Genomic DNA, 20,830 nt, shown 5'->3' on the forward strand with positions numbered 1-20,830 from the left:
GCTGAGCTTTTTTTAGAGTTCCTGGGTAATTGCAGGGTGTAAATGCTGTACGGGGATATGGATTTAAAAATAAATAATATTTATTCTGGATACAAAAGCGTTAGCAGCTAGGATTAATGCTCGTTTTCTTCTAAAACGACTTTGTTACACTTTTAACTTACTATAAACGAAGAATATTTATGTTGTCTGCTATAATATAAGGAACATATCCTTTAATTGGTTTATCTTATCAAATTTTATAGTTGGTTTTATTAGTTCTGTAGAATATTAATAGAAATCATGCTTGTTACTTATTTATTGGTAATACCCCATTCGAGCAGCAAACGAAGGACTTTTCTCACAAATTTTTCCTTTAACCTCTGTGTTTGCTTTCGTCCAAAAGGTGTGTTTTAGTATGGAAATTATCCTCGTACGCTCCTCGGTGAGATGGTATGTGTGAGTCCGACAAAAACGGGTTAAATGTTGTGGCGAATTTGTAATTAGAAATTGTCGCTTGGCGCATTTCGTTCTGTTTGCTTGTCCCGCTGTTTGTTTGTTTGTTTGCTGGCTGGTTTAGAAGATTCCCTTATTTTCGCTTACGGCAGGCATTAAATATTTTATTTAAGTTGATTGCTCTTCTGCTGTAATTGCAAGGACAACACATTTTGGCAAGTGTCCAGCTATTCTCTTTTACTATGGGTTTTGATGGATTAATCAAAGAACAACAAAAGCAAGGGCGATTGAACTATTTATTTGAAATTAAAGTAAAATTACAGTTAAAGAAAAAACTTTAACTATCGATTTTTCAGTGCGTAATTAATCGAGTGATTTACAACGACCGCTCGCCCACTCCTTAAATCATTTTTGTAATTCACTTGCACTGCGTTTCCTCAGCGACCTCAATATTTTCATTAAATCATTTATTTTAACAACGGCTCGGCAGCAGAAAAGGCGAAGGAAGCGAACGCTTTATGAATGATTATTGGTCCTGCAGAATCCAATTCCTGGCTTCCCTTAATGCCAAGGATGCGATAAGCAGCCTCGAGTCGAATCGGCTTCTCTCTTGGCCTGAATGAATTTATGGCAGCCCCGCATTAACTGCCTTTGTTCATCTCCATGTCTGGTATACCATACTCGTATAATGCTATTTCGTTACTTTCAACTTTACGATCATAAATGTCCCGAAAGGGTTTGATTTATATCACAAACTTTTGCGCAAATGCTTGACGCCGTACGAATGTGGTTGATTTTTTTTGTGGTGACTCAAGGTTAAAGTAAGATGAGTTCAGGGCTCGAGCTATAAAAGTAAAATAAAACATGTATGTACATTTATTTATGCCCCTGCTGAGGGAATAATGCTTCTTTTTATCTGACCTTTACTAGTGAATAAAAAATGTATTTAAAAACAGCTATAAAAAGAAGGATGTAAGCCAGATTTAAGCAGTTTAAATAAAAAAACCTTTCACTAAATTGATTTCTTTAATGTAAGAATGAACGTCCATATTAACGCGTCTGTTTTTTTTAACATACCATTATGGCGTTCCAATTTTCAGATTAAAAATTTTTGCAACAACTAAAAAGAAAAAATCATTTCCAATTCATTTTAATACTAACAAGCTTTATAAACTGTTAAACTAATCCAAAGTTTTCGGCAATAATATCAAAAAAATAATTTTTATTCAAATGCTTATGTACACCTCTAAAAGCTTTTTAAAACCCAAGAAAAGTTGTGTATTGAAACTAAATTGATAAGTTTTATTAAATTAAATTGTAGTATTTAGAAAATTCAAGGACTAAATTCAAGGTTACCAATATAATATTACGATTGCCATGAGAAATATTGAGATACATGGAAGCAGCAGTCTTATAACTACCAGTACTTGCAGTACTTGCATTTTAATCACACTTGAGGTGGCCAGTTGACGTGGCCAGGATCCGTGGCTTATGGGCGTGGCATGGCCGCTCGAAAACATTCCCGAAGTAATATATGGCCCGAGCGAGCGAGGTGGGTCTGCGTCTTGGTTGGTGCGACTGCATCTTGAGGCGTCCTTGCGAGGACACCGTCATCATCGCCAGCAGCGTCGTCATCATCTGCAGCCAGACATCCTGGGAGTCCTGGGAGGGGGACTCTGATCTATGGACTCTGGCGGTGGCAACGCTTTCGTGTTCGACTTGCCGGCTGACTGTCGTCCTCTTCCGCCTTCCCAACACTTCTCTCCGGGAGAATTTTCTTCGGGGGGAAAGCGGTCCTACGGCTTGGAATTTATGTGCATCCCACATGGAGCCTGCAAGCCGGGCTTTTGGGGCTGTTTTCTCGGTCTCGCGTCTCTGAATTTTTCTATTTCCCCCTTTTTGTTGCCCTGCTTTTTGCTTTGTTTTTGTATTTATGGATTTTCATTGGCGCAGCAGCTCGTTGCAGGATGAAAAGGGGGGCGGCGTGTCAAAACGCAAATGATTTATTGAACTGACAGCCAGCAGTGAATTTTGTCGAGTCAAGTCGCAGGACAACGATGCGGCATCGTCGTTTGCTGAATGCGACACCGTTGAGGAAAAGGACGAGGCGTCCTTCGAGCGATCTCCTGCACCTTGTCCACCACCCCTGCACTTTGCTATACACAGGGAAAAACATTTCAAATAATCAGAAAACCAATCAAATATATATCTTTGAATTAAATAGTGGACTTTTGACATGTGCTGTCATATTTTATTATTTTAAAATATATATTACTACATATAGTGCAAATAAAGATGAATCTGTTATTATAGAAACGTATATCCTTTACAAAAAAATACCAATATAAAGCCATAATTTTTTTCTGTGCAACGCTTTCCATCTTTTCCCCACCGCTTGGCTACATTTTCTAGTTTTGCCGCCATTTCTTGTTTCGATGTTGTGCACTTTTCCTCGTCTCGCTTTTTGTTGCACGAGGGTGGAGTTTTCGCTCAACTCAACTGAAAACTGAAAACTGAACACTGAACAGTGAAAACTGAACCGAACTCAACTGAGGCCCTGGCGCAAGAAATGGCACCGATGTGAAATGAAGTTTTGATTTAGTTCAAAATTTTTATCAAAAGAAACGCGTTACTGCTGCTGCTGTGGCTCTTGCTGCTGCTTCTGTTTTCCTTTCGCCCCCCTCCTTTGGCCCCTTCTTTGGGGTTTCCCTTGCAGTTTTTCTAATAAATCACAGCATGGGTTGTCTCCTGATATGGGCGGACCTTTCGGGCGTAATGGTATTTTGATTTATGTCTCCGCCAACCATAATGCAAAAGTTCGCAGCTACACACTGCCACGCATCCGTGAAGACACACCTATAAAATAAAATACCTAACGCTTTCGAAGTGCTCGCCAGTGATTCAATATGCTGAATGCTTGACCAACCGTGCGTATGCGTGATATCAATGCCGATCTATTGCCCGATTTCTAATCAAGGAATACCTGAAAACTCTGTAAGAAAGAGATTCTAAAATAAAGAGAGAGATTATATAAATTTATATTCTGATTTCGATTCTGATTTGGATTAAATATACGCGGGTTATTCCAAACCAAAATTGCCTATTTTTGGGGTAAATAAAGTTCGAGATACTAAGGATTTCCTTTTTTATTGTTATTTTTAAAACAAAATAATTATCACTCTTTTTGTTAGGAATATATAAATATTAACTTCTTTTAGATCTTTTGCTTAAAATGTTATTAAAACAAATAGTAAGTTAAAGTAAATGTAAGTCTATCACAAAACCTACTTTTAAAATGTTAAAAATATTTCATAAATTTTATAATCTCATACTTTTAACTTCTATCCAGACTTTATAACTTACTAACTTGTTCTTTATTATCACAACCGCCGTTGATCATCTAGGCGTTATAGAAATCATCAACCCATTCTCAAGTGAAATAATTACAAAATGGCAATTACAGGAACAGACTTTCCACGACTCCCAGTCCTGTCTCTCTGTCCCGCAAATCCGAAGATTTTTCAGTTTTTCTTGGCAAAAAACGCAGGGCAGACAGCTCGAGGAACGCCCACCCACCACCGGATGAAGAATCGGATTCTTATTCGGATTCTGATTCGGATTCGGATTCAGATCCACACGACGATGCGAGGGACGTCATGATGGCGATGGAGCAGCCGAGAACAGAAGCCAGAAGCCAGAAGCCCGGGAAGGACTAATGAGACTGCCACAGGACGCAGGACGAGCGCCTGCAGTGCAAAAGTTTAGCAAAAGTGTCAGAAAATGTGAATGCGATTGTGTGGGTGGATGGGTGGTGGGTGGTTCATGGGTGGTTGGGTGGTGCGGAGTGGGTAATGTGCCGAGGTAAACGGCAGCAAACGAGATGAATGATATCCAGACGAGTGATGCATGAGTCGCTTTGGGGGTAAGTGGGTGCTTCTGGGTGGGTGGTGGATTCCGACGCTTCATTCGCCAGGATGTGTGCGCTACCAAAAAAAGGGGGCGGTGGGCGGTGGGCGGAAGAAGCCTCCTCGTAAGCGAGACGCAGGCGTGGAAGCAGCAGCGAATGAGCATGCGAAATGCACACAACCATTCACGTTTATGTACACACACTCACACACACATACACACCAACACTAACACACGGGCAGAGGGAAAACATATCCAACTCGAATCTTGTCTACAATAAATCAAATTTTATTACACTTTTCTTTATGCATGCCACAGGATATATGGCAAGCGTATGGCTCACTGATGAGCACACACACTTACACACACACACACACACACAGACACTTGCTCAGGGAACTGAGATTTTCGCAAGCTCATTTAGTGGGTTTCGTCCTTTGGCGGGAGGATTTGGGGTGGTGGAATTATCACACGGATTGACATCGTGGCCACACATCGCAAAAGAGTTTAAGAGTTTAAATATAATACATGTATATTTAATAGGAAACTTAACTTAATAATGAATAAGTATTTTTTAATGCACAATTATACAATAAGTAACATATGAAAAAAAAATTCACTTAATAAATAAGTTTTTTTTTATAATAGCTTATTTTATAGGGGAGGGTGGTCCCATACCGACCGGTCGTACCATACCGACCCCCCCATGTTTCTCAGAGATGGCGATGCTAGCCGAATTGTCGGTAACTTCAGTGAAAAGCTGTTATAACACAGACATTTTGGAGATAGATAGCCACTTTGACTTATTTTGTTTCACTGCAATTTTTCCGTTTGTTTTGTTTCAACGCCTGTGACATTTATTTTTGAGCTTTACTGAACTTGAGCTTAAAGTTTTTTTTCTCCGCATAAAAATCGGAGAGTAAATATTTCTGATCGTTGATAGTCCTAGCTTTCACTCACATAATTAGAATTACATCGCTCTTCGCGTCTTTAGTTAATGCCGAGCAGTTAATCAGAAAAGGTCGTGGTGGTCCGAAACCGACCGCGAAGTGATGGTCCGAAACCGACCCCCATTTATTGGCAGCTTAATATGTCATAGCATATTTTTTTTTGGAAAATATGAAAAAGTAAACAAGATTCAGTAAAGAAAAGTAACAGAAACGGCAAAAACATCAGACAGCAAGCGAAGAGACAGTCATCAACGAGCGGCTTTCGAAAAACAACGCGAAAACAACACGAAAACTTACTATGAGAAACAGGACAACTCAGACTTCATCAATTGACTACAGTGCCCTTTATTTCATACATTAATTTTTATTTTCTGGAAAGAACCTTCAATATATTTCTTAATAAACGTCATAATCATTAAATTCTATTTTATGTTATTAAATTTTTCTGTTAAGAAATAGGGGGTCGGTTTCGGACCACTACTTTTGAGTACGACCAAAAAGTGGAGTTTTATATTTTCCTGAATATCTAACGCTTCAAAGCACCTACGCACTTAATAATCATTTAGATGTATAGTAAACTGATCCCTCTACATAGTAAATTTTTAATCTGAACTGAAAAATTGATTTTTCTCACCTTTATCGCCTTTGCCTTTTAGGGGGTCGGTATGGGACCACCCTCCCCTACACAAACAAATATCTAAAATTATATATTTGCTATAGTTATTTTACCTTTTAATTAAATTTATTAATAAGGTTTTCATTTTGATCGACGTTTTTTCTTATTTTATTTCCTTACATTTAAAGCCATTGAATGAAATAAATGTTTGTTTGGTTAATATAGACATTTTGTTTTCTTCTGTACTTCCAGATAATTACCTAAATCTAATGTTCAAATATGTTGAATTACAAATTTGGGTTTTTTTATGCTGACATTAAAAAACGAATTCTATGCAACGTATTGGTTTATTTTTGCGATTGAATATAAACGAACGGTTTGCAAATTTTACTCGGTAAAAATTAAATATAAATTAACGATTATTATGCCTTTCATAAGTCTCCATACTTTTAATTTCTGTTAAAACTTTCCTCCGTCTTGCGATCTTGACATTTTGGCCATGTAAATTTGATTTCCTTGTCTATTGCCCCGGGGCTCAGGAGTTAACTTTGCCCACACACCCACGCCCACTTTCGCTCCAACACACCCCGCCCACTTTCGCCCTCCCACCCACTTAGGCATAGAGAGAGTGTCAGTGTCGGCAGTTTTGTTGGCTTATCAAAGAGCAAAAAAGTAAACCGTTATGTGCGATGCATGACACTTTTCAGAATTTATGTGTTTGTATCTCATTAAGCGGAGCAGCGGTGGAAAAGCGGACGAGTTCGGGGGGTGGGAGGTCAACCCAAAGGTGTCCCGTGCGCAACTTTCGGAGGCAAGAAAAACCGCGCCCTCCCCCCGAAACCCCCCATAAAACGCCCGAAAACCAAGCCATCAATGAAGCCAAACTGAAAACTGAGGCGGGCCAGAAAAGTTGTTCGGAACATTTTCCAAAAATTATCTCTTAACACAAATGTGACACCCAGCACATGTCCCCCCTCATCCCCCACTCCCTCGAGGCATATCATGTATGTACAGTATACACCGAAAAAAATAATATACCTAATATGACATTTTTGGAATTTGAAAACAAAGATTTTATTGGTTTGACAACCATTGAATTGGTAAATGAATGAAAAATACAAATTATGAAATGGTAAACCATTGCACAATCTTGAGTATGAACTAAAATTGCTTAAAACTAACTGTAAACAAATAAAATAAATTTTTATTGAATTAAAGAATGTTTAAACAAAGTCATGTGCCTAAAAACAGATTTATACTTAAACAAAACTCACGATCATAGAATGACTGTAAAGGATATACATAGGTTTTGTTTTCTGCTTGTTTTTTTTAATTTGATGACCCATTTAGGTGATTTTCTCTCGGTGTATGTAAGAGCCCGCCCACAACGCGCACACATCATAAATTTTAAGTGAAAATGAATCCTTTGGCAATTGAAGTTTTCGAGGAGATTTTTGCTGGCGTCGGATCGTCATCAACGTCGACCGAAAGAGAAGGCAATAGACGGGGGAAGAGAGGGAGAGAGAGAGGGAGAGGGGGATAGGGTGTGCGTATGGGCATGAAGTTGCTATCGGAATCTGGATGTCGTTGTCTTAATCCTTTGTTGCCCATAAATCAGCGAATCGCGTTCACATTTCGCGCATGTTCCTGTTCCTGCATCGTCCTTTCCCCCTCCCCTCCTCCTCCCCCTCCCCTAATTCACCACCCAGCGGAGTTAACACAACCATTTGCCCCATAATTCAGGTTTAATTAACTCGGCGTGTTTATTAGCAAATATTAGTTTACAATTTGATATGCCATGTTTTCGGGCAGCATCGTTCCACAATTAAATGGGATTTTGGCTAGCCCCAAAACTCGCCCGATTGGGGAGCAATTGAAAAGCCGGGCTAATTGCAGATTAGGCCACTGCCCAAGGCTGGCTAAAACAAAACACAGCCATGATTAGCTTATTGAGCAACTGCTGGGAGATGGCCAACCATTTGGGCATATATTATATAAAAGCATATTGAAAAACTAAAGTCATAGCTTAAAGCAATTCCTACAGTGACCTTTTATTTTTGAATATTTTGTTTGAAAAGTAAATGTGCTGACTGTCGTATGAGTGGCATATAAAGTCATGCTTGGAAAATTTAAAAAATATAGTTGTTGCGTCCTATTATATATTTCTTATATTCTTTTACCAAAGAGTGGGGATAAGTTTATAGAGATTTATTTATAGTCGCCTTAGGCTTTGGAAACTTACCTTGGTTATTATTAACTAATTGTATGAATAATATTATAACATAATCATAATAGTTGGGGACTTGTCTCTCTTTCACTTACTTTTTTTTGGTTTGGCTTGTTAAAATGTTTACTTGCAATGAAAAAAATATAATTACTAATTATAATTCTATTGCCGTCTATTTTTCAAAACACAGAAACTTAGCTCCGAACAGTTGTTTAAATGATATATACTGTCATCAGTTTAATAGAAAGGAACAAAGGAAACACAAGCACTTGTTTTAAAAAAAATTTTAATCAGATCCCAAAAAATTAATCCCACCCACTCCCATAAACACCAAAAATAATCTTTTTAAACGCTTAAATCGGAAACATACAACTCTTTATTGAACTCTTCGCTTGCTTTCTATTAGTTGGTAACTTCCTTTTGAATTGCAGATTTTTGCACTAATTTGGAATCAAAGTTTTCAATTAGATCAAGTCCAGATTCGGTTTATTTCGCTTTTCGCGGAGAGAGAAAATCATGTGGGTGTATTTTGAGTGATGCGCCTTTATTGCATTTATATAACTTACACTTACGATCTAAAGGGGCGGGGTGGGGGGTTTACAGGATATATAGGGGGTTTTGGGGTCGTGGCGAAAAGGAAGCGAACGGTTTCGTTTTAAAAATAATATCACAAAAACTCAAATACAAGTCGTATACATAGTTGCCATATATCATAGATATACTATAAGTAACTCCCGACGAGAGGTGACGACAATAATGATTGTTGTTGATAATGATGAAATGTTTTACATTCTGCAAAGTTCCCTCCTCTTAGGTTTAAATCTTAGGTTAGATATTCAAGATTCTTAGTTATTGTTGAGATTGGAGTTGCTGGTATACATGGGTGTATATGTATATAGTTCGTAGGTGTATATATATAATTTTAAAATTGTTTCCGTATACATGCGTTGCTGTGGCTACATTTTGATTTCGACGTTCTATATCTTTACGTAAATATTGATAATCTTTAGACATATGGAAGGAAAGTGCTATTGGCTAAGTATTTACATTTACTGACTGCATTATCTCGTATAAGGGCTATATATGCATCGCTAAAAGGTTCCTTCGACCGTAAAATGCATCCATCGATGAGGTTAACTTTTTAAGTGTTTAGTTTTACGTATACTGCGTTGCGTTTGTTTTGTAATTGCTTAGACGTAGTGATTTAATGGTTTAGTTTAGCCTATTAGATTTAAGTATTTCGAATTTTTTGGCACGCTTTTATTCTTTTCTTTTGACCAGGAACTGCGGCATAATAAATAAATAAGTAGTTTTCGACTCGTTTCTGAGTGCACTCGAATCCGATTTGCACTCCGATTCCAATCCAATTTGCACTCAATAGTGGCGCTCACTCACTCTCTCGCTCTCTCCCCACCCACCGGCTGTTGCTGTCTCTCTCGCCCCCATCCAACCCCAGTTTGACGAACTCGTGTCGTCGCCTTTCGTCACTCTGCTCGTATCGCCGTCTCTGTCCGACGCGTTTTGATGGACAGCAGTTCGTCAAAGTGGTGGTAATTGAATTTCCAGCTGGCTAGCCCGCTCTCGCTCGCACGTCCGACTGCGAGTGTCCGATTGGGAAACAATAAAAAGCGGACCACCGTCGCCGTGACGTCACTTAACAAGGGGAAGCCAAAAGAGAGAGAGAGCTGAGAAAGTGGGGAACTGCTTGGCGAATTCAGCAAAGTAGGGGAAATCCCTGCGCCAGTGTGGGTGTGCAGCGCTGCAAAGTCTGCTTGAGATTGGCGAGAGAGCCAAGTGGAGAGAAAGAGCGTAAGTTCTCTGCAGATCAGAGAATGATTTTGAATTGGGAATTACAAATCGTTTGCAGATTTCAGGGACATTTTTGAAATCAGTTTGGATGACTAGCGACTACTTTTAGCGAACAGATCACTTTCAGATATACTTTTTGTTCATTAACAAATATCCTCTGGATTCACTATTTTTCAGTTAATATTTTGAATACTTCAATGTTGAATAACATTGCCTGATATCGGATTTCGCAAAATTTTACCTTTAAAGTTCTATCAAATTAATAAAATTCTATTAAATTAATAAAATATTGCTGTCTGTTTTGCTTATGCTTTGGATGCGCTGTTTTTTAAAGAGTCACTATATAGTATTCTGATATAGTATAAACTCAATGCCATTCATTGTGAGGATCTATAATCTTTTACAATTTTGAATCAATCTGTTCGCTAAAAGAGTATTCACTGTCCCATTATTCCTATAGATGACCTGACATCTCTGTACGTTTTTAGAGTTGTAGTAATTTTTCCGAATCCTTAGCTCACTTTTCTCGAACCTGCCGGAGATCCTTAGGCGTTCTTGGAGGACAACTGCTTGGCCAGCTCCGTGTACTTGAGGAACTTGGACTGGGGGCTCTCGTCGTAGGGATTGATGGTGGGCGACGGAGGCGGCTGCTGGGATCCTGTCGCCGGACTCCTGGAAGCGGACCTCTTTGGCGAGGCCATGGGCAGCGACTTGGGGCTCTGGGCAGCCGGGGACTTCAGCCGGGGGAGTCCTCGCCCGTGTCCTTCACGAAGTGCACCTTGGACAGGTGGTGGCGATAGGCGCCCTTCGACCCAAACGGCGTATCACAGAAGGAGCACTTGATGATCGAGGGATCCCCGCCGGAGCCTCCGCTGCTGGCACTCAGAACCGCCTCGTTGCACGCCCAGCTGAAGGCCACCAGGTCGCTCCCGTTCGCGGACGCGGACGCGGATGCGGATGCAGACCCTGCGGATGCGGATCCGCTGCGGGGATTCGAGGCAGGGGGATCCGTGGTCTCGCACAGTTTCTGCAGGGCAGCCAGGGGATGAGCCTTGGGCTTCTTCGCCGAAATGCTGCTCGACGTTGTGTTGTTGTTGTTGTAACAGTGTCCTGGAAACAGGAATAGAAAGGAACATTAAAATCGTGTTTTAAGCAGATAGAAATGAGCAAATGACAATGCCAAGTATTCTTTCCTAAGCTCCTAAGCTTATTGCAAAAATTAAGTTGCAAGAACAATAGGATTATTTTGACTTCAAATTCACAAGCAATATTTTTAATAAAAAATATTTTTAATAGCTTGTTTTCTGAGCTATTTGGGCATAAAAAAATATTACAGAAACTACCATGTATGCATTAAACAATTTAAAAGGTTTTTTACAATTTAAATTTTGTACGTTAGTGACATTAATAAAAAATCAGGACAAAGAAAAACCCTAAGATGATTTTACTCTAACCAAGAAAATATTTTTTCTTGTTAAAATAAAAAAATATACTATATCATAAAAAAAATAAACTATTATTTGTCTCCAGAAAAATGTCACATGGAGGAAACTCCAGCCTTTAAGTTTCGTTCTCCACTAGTTTCAAGCATGTCCATTAGATATCTCTCCACTTACCCGTATTGTTGTTGTTGTTCTCCACGCCGCTCAGCTGATCGAACATGGAGTTGAGGGCCAGCAGGCTACCGTTATTCGGGGCAGATCCCTCTTGCTGCGGCGCTGGAGACTCGCTGGTGGAGCGGGGACTCTCTCTGCTCGCCTCCATGCTGAACTCCTTCTTCACGTGGATCTGCTGCCGCGGACTGGAGTCCCCGCCCACTGCGGCCTCCGCCTCCGGGGGTTCCGCCTTGATGGTGGGCGGTGGCGGAGGGGGCGGGGCAGGGGTGTCCGGGGTACGGCGGGGCGTGGCCTGCTGCCTGTCCGGCGTGTAGGAGGACTCCACCCGACTGGCGGAGCTCGACTCGCTGGCACTGCGATCGCGGGAGGCGTACGAGGATCGGAGCAGGTGCATCGACTGGGCGTCCATCAGTGGCTTCGTGTAGTCGCTGCTGTCATCGATTCCCAACCGCTTAAGGATGCTGGCTCCTAGTGGGGTTCCAGTTTCGGAGTATCCACCCGGGGTCATGGTTCTGCCCGCTCGTGACTCGAAGCTCTTCTCGATCAGCTGCTCCAAGGCATTCAGCACCGAGGGAGGCTTCTCCCCCTCCCAATCCCGCACTGGGACTCTGGAGGCGCTCTGCTCCTGGGTTGGACCGCCTGGGAGGGATCGGGATGCTCTCGCCCAGGCACTTCCTTATGTGCTCCACAAACAAAGCGGTTTCGATCTTACTGCCGCACTTTTCACAGGTGATTTTCGTGGCTGCCGCGAAATCCCTCAGGGGTTTCAAAGCGGAATCCAAGCTGGAGTTCGATCCGGAGCGCTCCAGCTCGAGGAGCTTCCGCACCGGGAGCGACTTCTTGCGCTTCTCGTTGCGGTTCTGCCTGCCTCGCTTGGAGCTGCCCGAGTTGGTGGCGGGGGGGCGAGGAGGCGGAGGCGGAGGAGGAGGAGGTGGGCGACTCCTTGTAGTGCGACTGCTGGGCCATGTGGCTGCTCAGCTCCTTGAGGGTTCCGAAGGCCTGGTCGCACACCTTGCAGGTGAGTACGGCACTCACCGATGGAGCAGGTCCACTCGAAGGAGGAGCAGGAGGAGCACTTGGATTAGTTGGAGCTCCTCCGTTCGAGGGCCTCTCCCGCTCGTCGCCCGACTTCCAGGAGATGATCTGCTCCTGCGAGATGATGTTCGTGTAGTGCTGCGTCTCCTGCATGTGGCTGGTCATCTCGGCCAGCGAGCGGAAGCTCTGGCCGCACCACATGCACTTCAGGATCTGGCGCGTCTGCTCCGCCCCCTTGCCCAGCCACACGTCCTGGCCGCGGACCAGCTTCCTGGGCAGCGGCATCGTCTCCTTGATGAGCATGTTCAGCTCCGACTTGGAGGAGTTCGAGGAGCTTGACGTGGAGCTGCTGCTGGAGGAGCAGGCCGAGTTCGATGCGGAGGCGGGCAATCTCGAGGGGGGCGGGGCAGAGGGAGCTCCGCCTCCGCCTCCTGCTCCTACTCCCGATCCTCCCGAGGGAGAGGGGATCTGGACGCCGCAGTGCTGCGTCTCCTTCATGTGGGTGGTCAGACTGGCCAGCGTGGAGAAGCTCTGCTTGCACCACACGCACTTGAACACGTCCTTCGCGGCATCGGCTCCTTTGTTCAGCCAGTGCGACTGCCAGGCGCTGTGCCTTCCCCCTGAGCTGGAACTGGACCCCACTCCTCCTCCTCCTCCCGCTCCTCCTAATCCAGAGGAGCTCCTGCCCACCGGGGGCGGGGTTTCCAGGCGGCTCATCTCGCTCATCTTCTCCAGCGCCTTGCTGGCCTCACTGGGCGCCATCTTGGAGCTGCCCAATCCACCAGTTTTGGCCGCCACTGCCGCCAGGTAGGGATTTATGGGCGGCATCCAGCTGCCGGGTGGCAGGGGCGACTTGTAGTCCGCGGAGATGCTCCTCGGCATCTTCCTCGCCGGCGGGGAGTCCTGACCCTGCCGCTTCCTCGTGCTCACCGAGAGGTCCAGGGGTCCCTGGCCATCCTGGTCGGGCTCCGCCTCCTGCTCCTGCTGCTCCTCGCCCTCCTCCTCCTCCTCCTCCCCCTCGCTGGAGCGCCGCTTCCGGCTGAAGTCCAGAGCGGGCGACTCCGGCTCCCCCCTCCTCCGCCGCCGCCTGCTGCGTCGCCTGTTGCACCAAGGAGGCGGCCGCCGCCAGGGGGATTCGTGAGGAGCAGGTGGTTCTGCTGGGCGGCGGCCAGGTAGGCGGCCATCGCAGCGGACTGCGGGGGGCAGCAGGGCGGCTGCAGCTGCGGGGGGAAGGGTTGCCGTCAGAGGAAGGCCCACCGAGTGGGGCGAGATGGGCGTGGCCGTGGGCGTGGGCGTGGCAGCCGGGGTCAAGCGATCGTTGGCCGAGCAGTGGGACTCATTGGAAGGACACCGCACGTCGCCGGATCCTGTGCCCACTCCAGCTGAAGCATTGGACTCCCTGGATTGGCAACGCGGACTTGCCAACTCGCTGGAAAGAAAAGAGAGAGAGGGGAGATTGGGAATGAGGAAAATGCCAATATGCCAAACAAGTTGAACGGATCACGACTAACTCAAAATCCAGTTAGCTCAATAATCAATGTTAAGATAAAGGTTAGTTGTCATTCATAGAAATGTGGGACTCGGTGTTAAGGTAAATAAATCATCCATTTTTAGAGCTAAAATATTATTGAATAGTTCCCGCAGTGTAAAATCCATAAGTGATTCCTAATTAAATAGCACTAAATGAGATCGAATATATACATTAAAGCTATTAGCCTTACACAAATTATCATTAAAAACATATCATTTTTACCATATTGTATCTTATTTAAAACTGTTGTCAATTTTAAGTAGTTGATACACGTATGTAATTCAAACAGACACGATTAATAATATTTTAATACGTTATCCACATTATGAACAAAAAGTAAGAGATTAATAATATTTTAATACGTTATCAACATTATGAACAAAACATACAAAGTGTTAATAATCACAAAGTTTTATTAAACATTAATCGACATTAAAAAAGATATGTTGATATTAGCAAATGCCAACTTAAAAAGTGAAGTTATTTTCAGGAAGGGTTTTAACAGGGCGTGAAGATGATTGATTTTAGACCATTCATACAAAGTGTTTTTACGAAGCATTTTGGCAACAAGTACCACTCAAGTTTTAAACTTTAAAACTTTTAGTTTCAACTTATTAATCTTTACTAAACATAAAATTGGTTGGTTTAACTTTTAAAATGCATTGCACACTTATTTTATATGTCTAATTTTTAAATAACATTTGACAAACTAGTCAGCAACAAATGTTTTGCCATCAAACTTTTTGTATTACTAACGAAACATGCCTTTTTGTCACCTTCATAAATAATACCAACAAACAGTATCAACATGAAGCTGGACCCCAAAGGTTAACAAAATGTAAACGTAACACTCCTAAACTAAAATTTGCGGTCAAAAACATATATCCAGACTGTTTTAGTTAACACATATAACATATATAATTAAAAGTACGTATTAATTTCAGTTGATTTTGAAAACTAATTCAGGGACCCTTTCAATACTGTTATTCTAATTAAAAAATGAGAAAGAATAATTTGACATGGAAAATCACTGACAAATTCCTCCTTCCACATTTTAATCACATTTACACTCCTCCCTCACGAAATAAAATAACGCAACTCCGAATGGAAACCCAAACAAAACGCAATAAAGGGGCGATTCGGGGGCGTGTATTATAGAGTATAGCTTTGTAGCTCACCTTGCACTCAACGCCTGGCGATAGATTTCCAGCATGACAGCCTCGTGTAGCATCATTTTGTGAAATTATTTGGGGCTCCGCTCTCGAAGGTTAAATTACTAGATTACTTGGCTGTTTGGCAATTAATTCCGGCTGTTCATTGATAGCGATGGATTTGTTTTATATTTTTCGTGTGTTGTGCCTCTGTTTCTGGTTCCCTTCTGTTGTCACACTTCACTTCAAACATACGCGAAAAAACACTGATTTTATTTTCGTTCACTAAATAAATTCTTTGGCAACTCAGTGAGTGTGTATGTGTGTGTGTCAGTTTCGTGTTGAGCTTCTATCAAAAACACACACGTCAAATAAATCAAATGTCACAATGGTTTCTGGATGGGCGGGGGTGGCGTAGTGAGGGGGAGGAAGGGGGCCCAACGGCTGATGACGAACGCGTGAGTGTGTTCTGTGTTTGTGTGTGTGTTGCAGGCGTATTTGTTATTGTTGTTGCGGTCAAACTGCCGCCAATTTCACTTCCTTCTGCTGCCTCTTCTCCTTCGTCGTCGGTGTGTGCGTGTACGTGTGTGTGTGTTGGTGGGGCTATTAATTTAATGATTTACTGACGGCTTGCCACAAGATTTATGTTTATTTATTTCGACGCGCAGAACTTTCGTTTCTCGTGTTATTTTTGTAAACTGTTTCTGGACTTGCAATTTTCGGGCGAAGCACCGTTACTGCAGCTTACTATTCCACCCTACCGTTCAGAGGGCTGGCGGAAATGAAAAATCCAGCAATAGCAATCTCGGAAAATGCAACCTCGGAAAATGCGACATGATTCCGTTCAGCCGCAGTCGACGACTAAAACATCTTTTTGACAACTGAAACGTCGACGTCGTCGAGGGTCGAAAGAGAGCGCGAAAGAGCGACAGAGCGCCTGCGCTCCCCTTATTTTTGATTTAAGAGCAGGCCCTCTCTTTTTGCTTCACTGGAGGGGGGCGAGTGACAGGTGTTTGTGTTTGTGTGTGGGGGCCGGTCTGGCCATTGTGTGTGTGTGTGGGGGGAGAGGGGGAGGCATCTGGTCAAATGCTGACTGCGCTGCCGGCGTCGACGTCGCTGCCGCTTAAATCAAGGTTATTTATTGAAATTGAAAATGAAGCAAGGCGGGGGTGAGTGCGGCGAGAGAGAGCGAGAGTGGGGAACATTAAAGAGTTTCCATTTCCAGCACTTGAAGAGCATTAATTTCTGCGCTGCTTTTTTGCTAAAAAGTTATTCTTGCCCCCTTCGTAGGCCATCTCCTTCTGGCATGCGTGACCCAGGGAACAATTGTTGCATGCACACCGCAAGAGGATAACGGGGAATTCGTGGAGGGGAGAAGGTAAGTGTTCTGAAAGGATGTGTGGTAGAGAGGAATGGGAGATTTCGAATTTGAAGCAGAGGAAGAGCTATGATTTCTTCGTGATCCATTCCTAAAATGAGTGCTCCCTCCATCCAACCCCCTTTTTCAGGTTTCTTTTCGCCTTCCCCGCTTAGTAATTATTTTCCAATATTTGTGCGCAGACAGCCATTACGCATCTTTATTAGTTTTGTGTTTCGTCTTCAGCGTTTGAAACTTGTCAAGAAAAAAATGGAAAATGGGAAAAATCGTTTTATTCAAGAAAAAATATGTACATATGTACATTCGTTTATTTTCAAACGAATAAAAATGTAACAAACGTAACTTTTAAAATTGTATACATTTGGTATGGGGTCTAACCTATGAAAGAATTTAAAATTTTCTACGAAGAAACCCTTTACTCTGATAAACTATGTATTTCAAATGAGGTGTCAATTTTTCTAAGTCACAATACGTTACGTAACACTACACGGACCTAAATCCCAATACTATCTCTTAAAGTTTTCAAGATCTCGACGCCTGGCTGAATCAATTGGTCTGATGAAAGAAAACTTTCTGATGTCTGTTACGTATTTTTCAATGAATGCAGTACTTTACGAGTAACGGGTATTACAATTACGTAAAGCTCTTGAGCAATTTCGATTCTTGGCTCGCACTATTTAGGTGGGATTATTCCGTCACCTCTCCCGTTTGCTCTAAATCAATAGAATATGTGTATGTATATCTGACTGAAATCGGATTGACAGGCGGTGGAATATCGCGACACCTGACAATTGTGGCCAAAATGCAGCACAAACTGCTGTCGGCCATCAAAACTTGGACACGTTCCACGAGCTCTTGTGTGCGTTTTGGTTTTTTGTGGAGTAGAAATGAGCCGGCTGGCCCACAATGCTCCAAATGGAGGTGGAAGTAGAGGGGCACGATTTAACACTGGGTTCTTATCCCACTCTGTATGTTTTTTCTGAATATTCCAATAAACAAAATATAGAAATTTCCAAGCAAATAATCAGAATCAGATACAACACTATATTATAATTTCTTTCAAACCAAAGAATACTTAACATACGTACCCACAAATTGATACTTTGATAGGATAGATATTCCCCAACCCCTGTTAATGCCAACTGCAAGCCACATGCGCAATCAGGAGATAAGCGGACCCGATGACCAGGGTTGCCAGCATCATTGGAAACCCGATGACGAAGAAGTGCCAGAAGGTTATCTTGTAGCCGTGCTGCAGGGCGATCAGGGCAATGATCTCGTTGGACACGGCGCCGAACAAGGATCCATTGCCCCCGAAACAGGCGCCGAAGGTCAGGGCCCAGAACATCGGGGGAAGTGGAATGTGGTCCTTGACGTCCATTTGGAAGCACAACCGCAGCATGAAGATGGTGACTGCGGCGTTGTCGATGAATATGCACAGCAGGGCTGTGGACCAGAGTATCGCCATCATGGTGACGGCCAACTGGTGTTCGATCTTCAACCTGGTCAAGAGCATCACGGCCCGATCCCCCAGCCACTCGAAAAGTCCCAGCTCGTACAGGACCTCCGTGAACACGAATATGGCGGCGATGAAGAGCAGGATGGTCCACTGGATGATGGCCAGAGAGGCGTCAAAGTCGTGGTTGTCACGCAGGATGATCAGAAGGATGGTGGCCAGAATGGCCACCCAGCCCAAGGAGGCGCCATCTGCGGCTTGGGGAATCGAGTGGAGCATCATGCAGATCAGTGCGAATCCAAGGGCGATGCAGCACTTGATGAGGAGGGGCTTGTCCCTAATCCGACTCTCCGCCTCCAGGTTGGCCAGCGTTTCCGGGAAGTTGTCCACCGGCTTGAGCCAGTGTTTCCCGTACTCCTTCTTCTTCAGCTGCTCTATCCGATCCTTGGTTTCCTGGCTGGGTGGCTCCTTCTCCTTGTTCTTTTTCTCCACCAGTTCGGTCTGATTTTGGTCCAGGACGAAGATGGTCTTCCTGTGGGTCACGTAGACTATGGCGAACACTACGAACATCGAAACCAGGACTCCCGGCGCCATGTGCACCACAAAGTTGACGAAGTCCACTCCTTGGGCCACCACCGTGGGATTGGTGGTAACTATCGCATTGGGCGGGTTCCCCATCGGGGTAAGAGCTCCACCCATGTCCGCGAATAAGGCCACCACCACCAGGACGTAGGTGGTCCGCAAGGACATCTCCTCGCACAGCCGAATGGTCATCGGGGTGAGAGCCAGTGCCATGATGTCGCTGTTCAGGAGAGCGGAGAGAAAGGCGGTCATCATGCTGAGGAAGAAGATGAGCCACCAAGGACGACCCCTGGAGATCCTGTAGGTCCACACGATGAGGTAGTCGAACACCCCAGTGGTGGCCATGATGTCCACGATGGTCATCAGTCCGAAGAGCAGCATCAGGGGTTCGAAGTTGATAAAGGAGACGATCTTCTCCACACTTGGTCGGTGGTTCAGGGTCGCCAGCGTGGCGATCGCGGTGGTGGCAATGATCAGAGCCGCGAACGTGTGGTCTATGATGTCGAAGATGATCAGCAAGTAGAGGACGAGGAGCAGGAGGGCGCCACACAGGACAGCCATGTCCGTCAGCAGAGCTCCAGTGTCCATCGTCATGTGAAAGGACACCGGCGAGTCGCTCCTGCTCTCCAGGGAAACCACTGCCTGGGCGCCCGCGCCACCTTCCCGCGGGATCCTGAAGTCCTTCGCCACCGCCTCGTACACATCGGGATCGCTCTCCATCGCGATGTTCCACATGGCGGTGCGACTGTAGGTCACATTAAGGTCCGAGCTGCGCCACTCCACCCGCAAACCCGCTCCGTAGCCCCCGTGGTGCTCCTCGGGATAGTTCGTGGAGTAAACGTTCACGGGTCCTTGGAGCGTGATCCTCACCGCCTCGTTGGGCAGCTCCACCTTCCTCAGGGCGGTCTTGTTGGGCTCCACGGTGACCATGGTGCTCTGTGGCTCCACCGCCGCGGCGAATGTGAACACAATGCAGGTGCAGACGAACCAGATGAGCAGCAGGATGCCCATCTTGACGAAGTGCACGATCTCCTTGCGCCGCTCAGAAGGCCCCAACGGCCACCCATGCTCCATCCCGACGTTGAGTGCTCCGGAGAGCTGGGTGGCATTCGACCTGGTTCGGCGGAGGTATCCATAGGGCCACGCCCTCCTTCGACGATCGGCTGTCCGCCTTGAAGTGATCGACAGAAGAGAATTACTTAGAATTTTCATTTGATATGTGAGTCGAGCGCAAGTGTGTTTTAAATAAATCTGTTTAAAAATCAATCTGGGGGATAAACTTTTCAACCCTTTGCATTAAAATTATGTGGTAAATTGTTAGAACTGTAGAGTTACAATCTTTACCTATGGATCCTTTGTCATCAAGGAACTATTTTCAAATCAAAAATCTAGGTATGTTATTGATTTTATATAGATTATTATTTAAAGGTTGAATGGAATATAAAGTATGCCAATTCTTCATATGGATCTCAGATGAGGTAGTATTGCCCTATAAACTTGTGAACTTGAAAAATGTAAGTGTACAGAAATCTAACACTTTGATTTTATTTATGTCTCTATTCTTGTAATCCCCAGAAAGCACAAAATCTGTAATGGCATATACGGTTCCTAGGTTATTAGGTTCTTTATTGAATGAAAATCAGATCTTTTTTAGAACCTCATAAATTCAGAAAATTTGTTTCCTAATAACCTTAGAAATAATATATAAGGAATACGTTACGTTAGGTTGAATACAAATGTACTAGAAAGAATTCAAAGCTGCTCTTTTTTAGCCGAATATTGAGTTACTAGAGAATCTTTAACCCTTGTTTAAGCTCAAGATTTTTCGATTTCACCACTGCACAAGGCAATCGCAACCGCAGTAGCAATCACCTCGAAAGCCTTTTCCCCTCCTCCCGGAAAATGGGTGGCCGTCAGTCAGATGCCGCAATTGCATCCAGCATCCAGCATCCAGCATCGAGCATCCAGCAGTCAGCAGTCAGAAGTCAGCCTGTGGAAGCTGCCAATTCGCTGCCACAAATGTCATGTAACGCGTCCGTTTTTCTATTGCAACAGAAACAGAAACATTTTTCGAGCCTGCAAAAAGTGCTGGCTTTGTTGTTGTTGTTTAGGCAGCGGTTAACGTCACAAATCGAATTGAC

At 44.0% G+C, this 20,830-nt stretch overlaps 2 protein-coding genes and 1 long non-coding RNA gene across 3 annotated transcripts; 1 reads left to right on the forward strand and 2 right to left on the reverse strand.

Moving 5' to 3' along the window:
- Positions 1-8,658: 8,658 nt before the first annotated feature.
- LOC108094388 (protein tiptop) lies at positions 8,659-16,121 on the reverse strand. Its single transcript, XM_017194953.2, is given in 9 exon segments — positions 8,659-10,688; positions 10,691-11,050; positions 11,557-12,142; positions 12,144-12,458; positions 12,460-13,662; positions 13,664-13,723; positions 13,725-13,793; positions 13,795-14,020; positions 15,301-16,121. Coding segments are annotated over 9 exon segments (3,078 nt in total). The 5' UTR covers positions 15,357-16,121; the 3' UTR covers positions 8,659-10,485.
- LOC108094389 (P protein) lies at positions 13,918-19,950 on the reverse strand. Its single transcript, XM_017194955.1, has 2 exons — positions 17,740-19,950; positions 13,918-14,020 (listed from the first exon to the last, which is right to left on the reverse strand). The coding sequence occupies exon 1, from the start codon at positions 19,899-19,901 to the stop codon at positions 17,784-17,786; it is 2,118 nt and encodes a 705-aa protein (XP_017050444.1). The 5' UTR covers positions 19,902-19,950; the 3' UTR covers positions 13,918-14,020; positions 17,740-17,783.
- On the forward strand, positions 17,136-17,686 carry LOC108094390. Its single transcript, XR_001771548.1, has 2 exons — positions 17,136-17,275; positions 17,333-17,686. It is a non-coding gene; the product is annotated as an uncharacterized LOC108094390 (long non-coding RNA).
- Positions 19,951-20,830: the final 880 nt, after the last annotated feature.

The sequence above is a fragment of the Drosophila ficusphila genome, unplaced genomic scaffold, assembly GCF_018152265.1.
Source record: "Drosophila ficusphila isolate 14025-0441.05 unplaced genomic scaffold, ASM1815226v1 contig_607, whole genome shotgun sequence".
In the NCBI taxonomy this organism is placed as follows: domain Eukaryota; kingdom Metazoa; phylum Arthropoda; class Insecta; order Diptera; family Drosophilidae; genus Drosophila; species Drosophila ficusphila.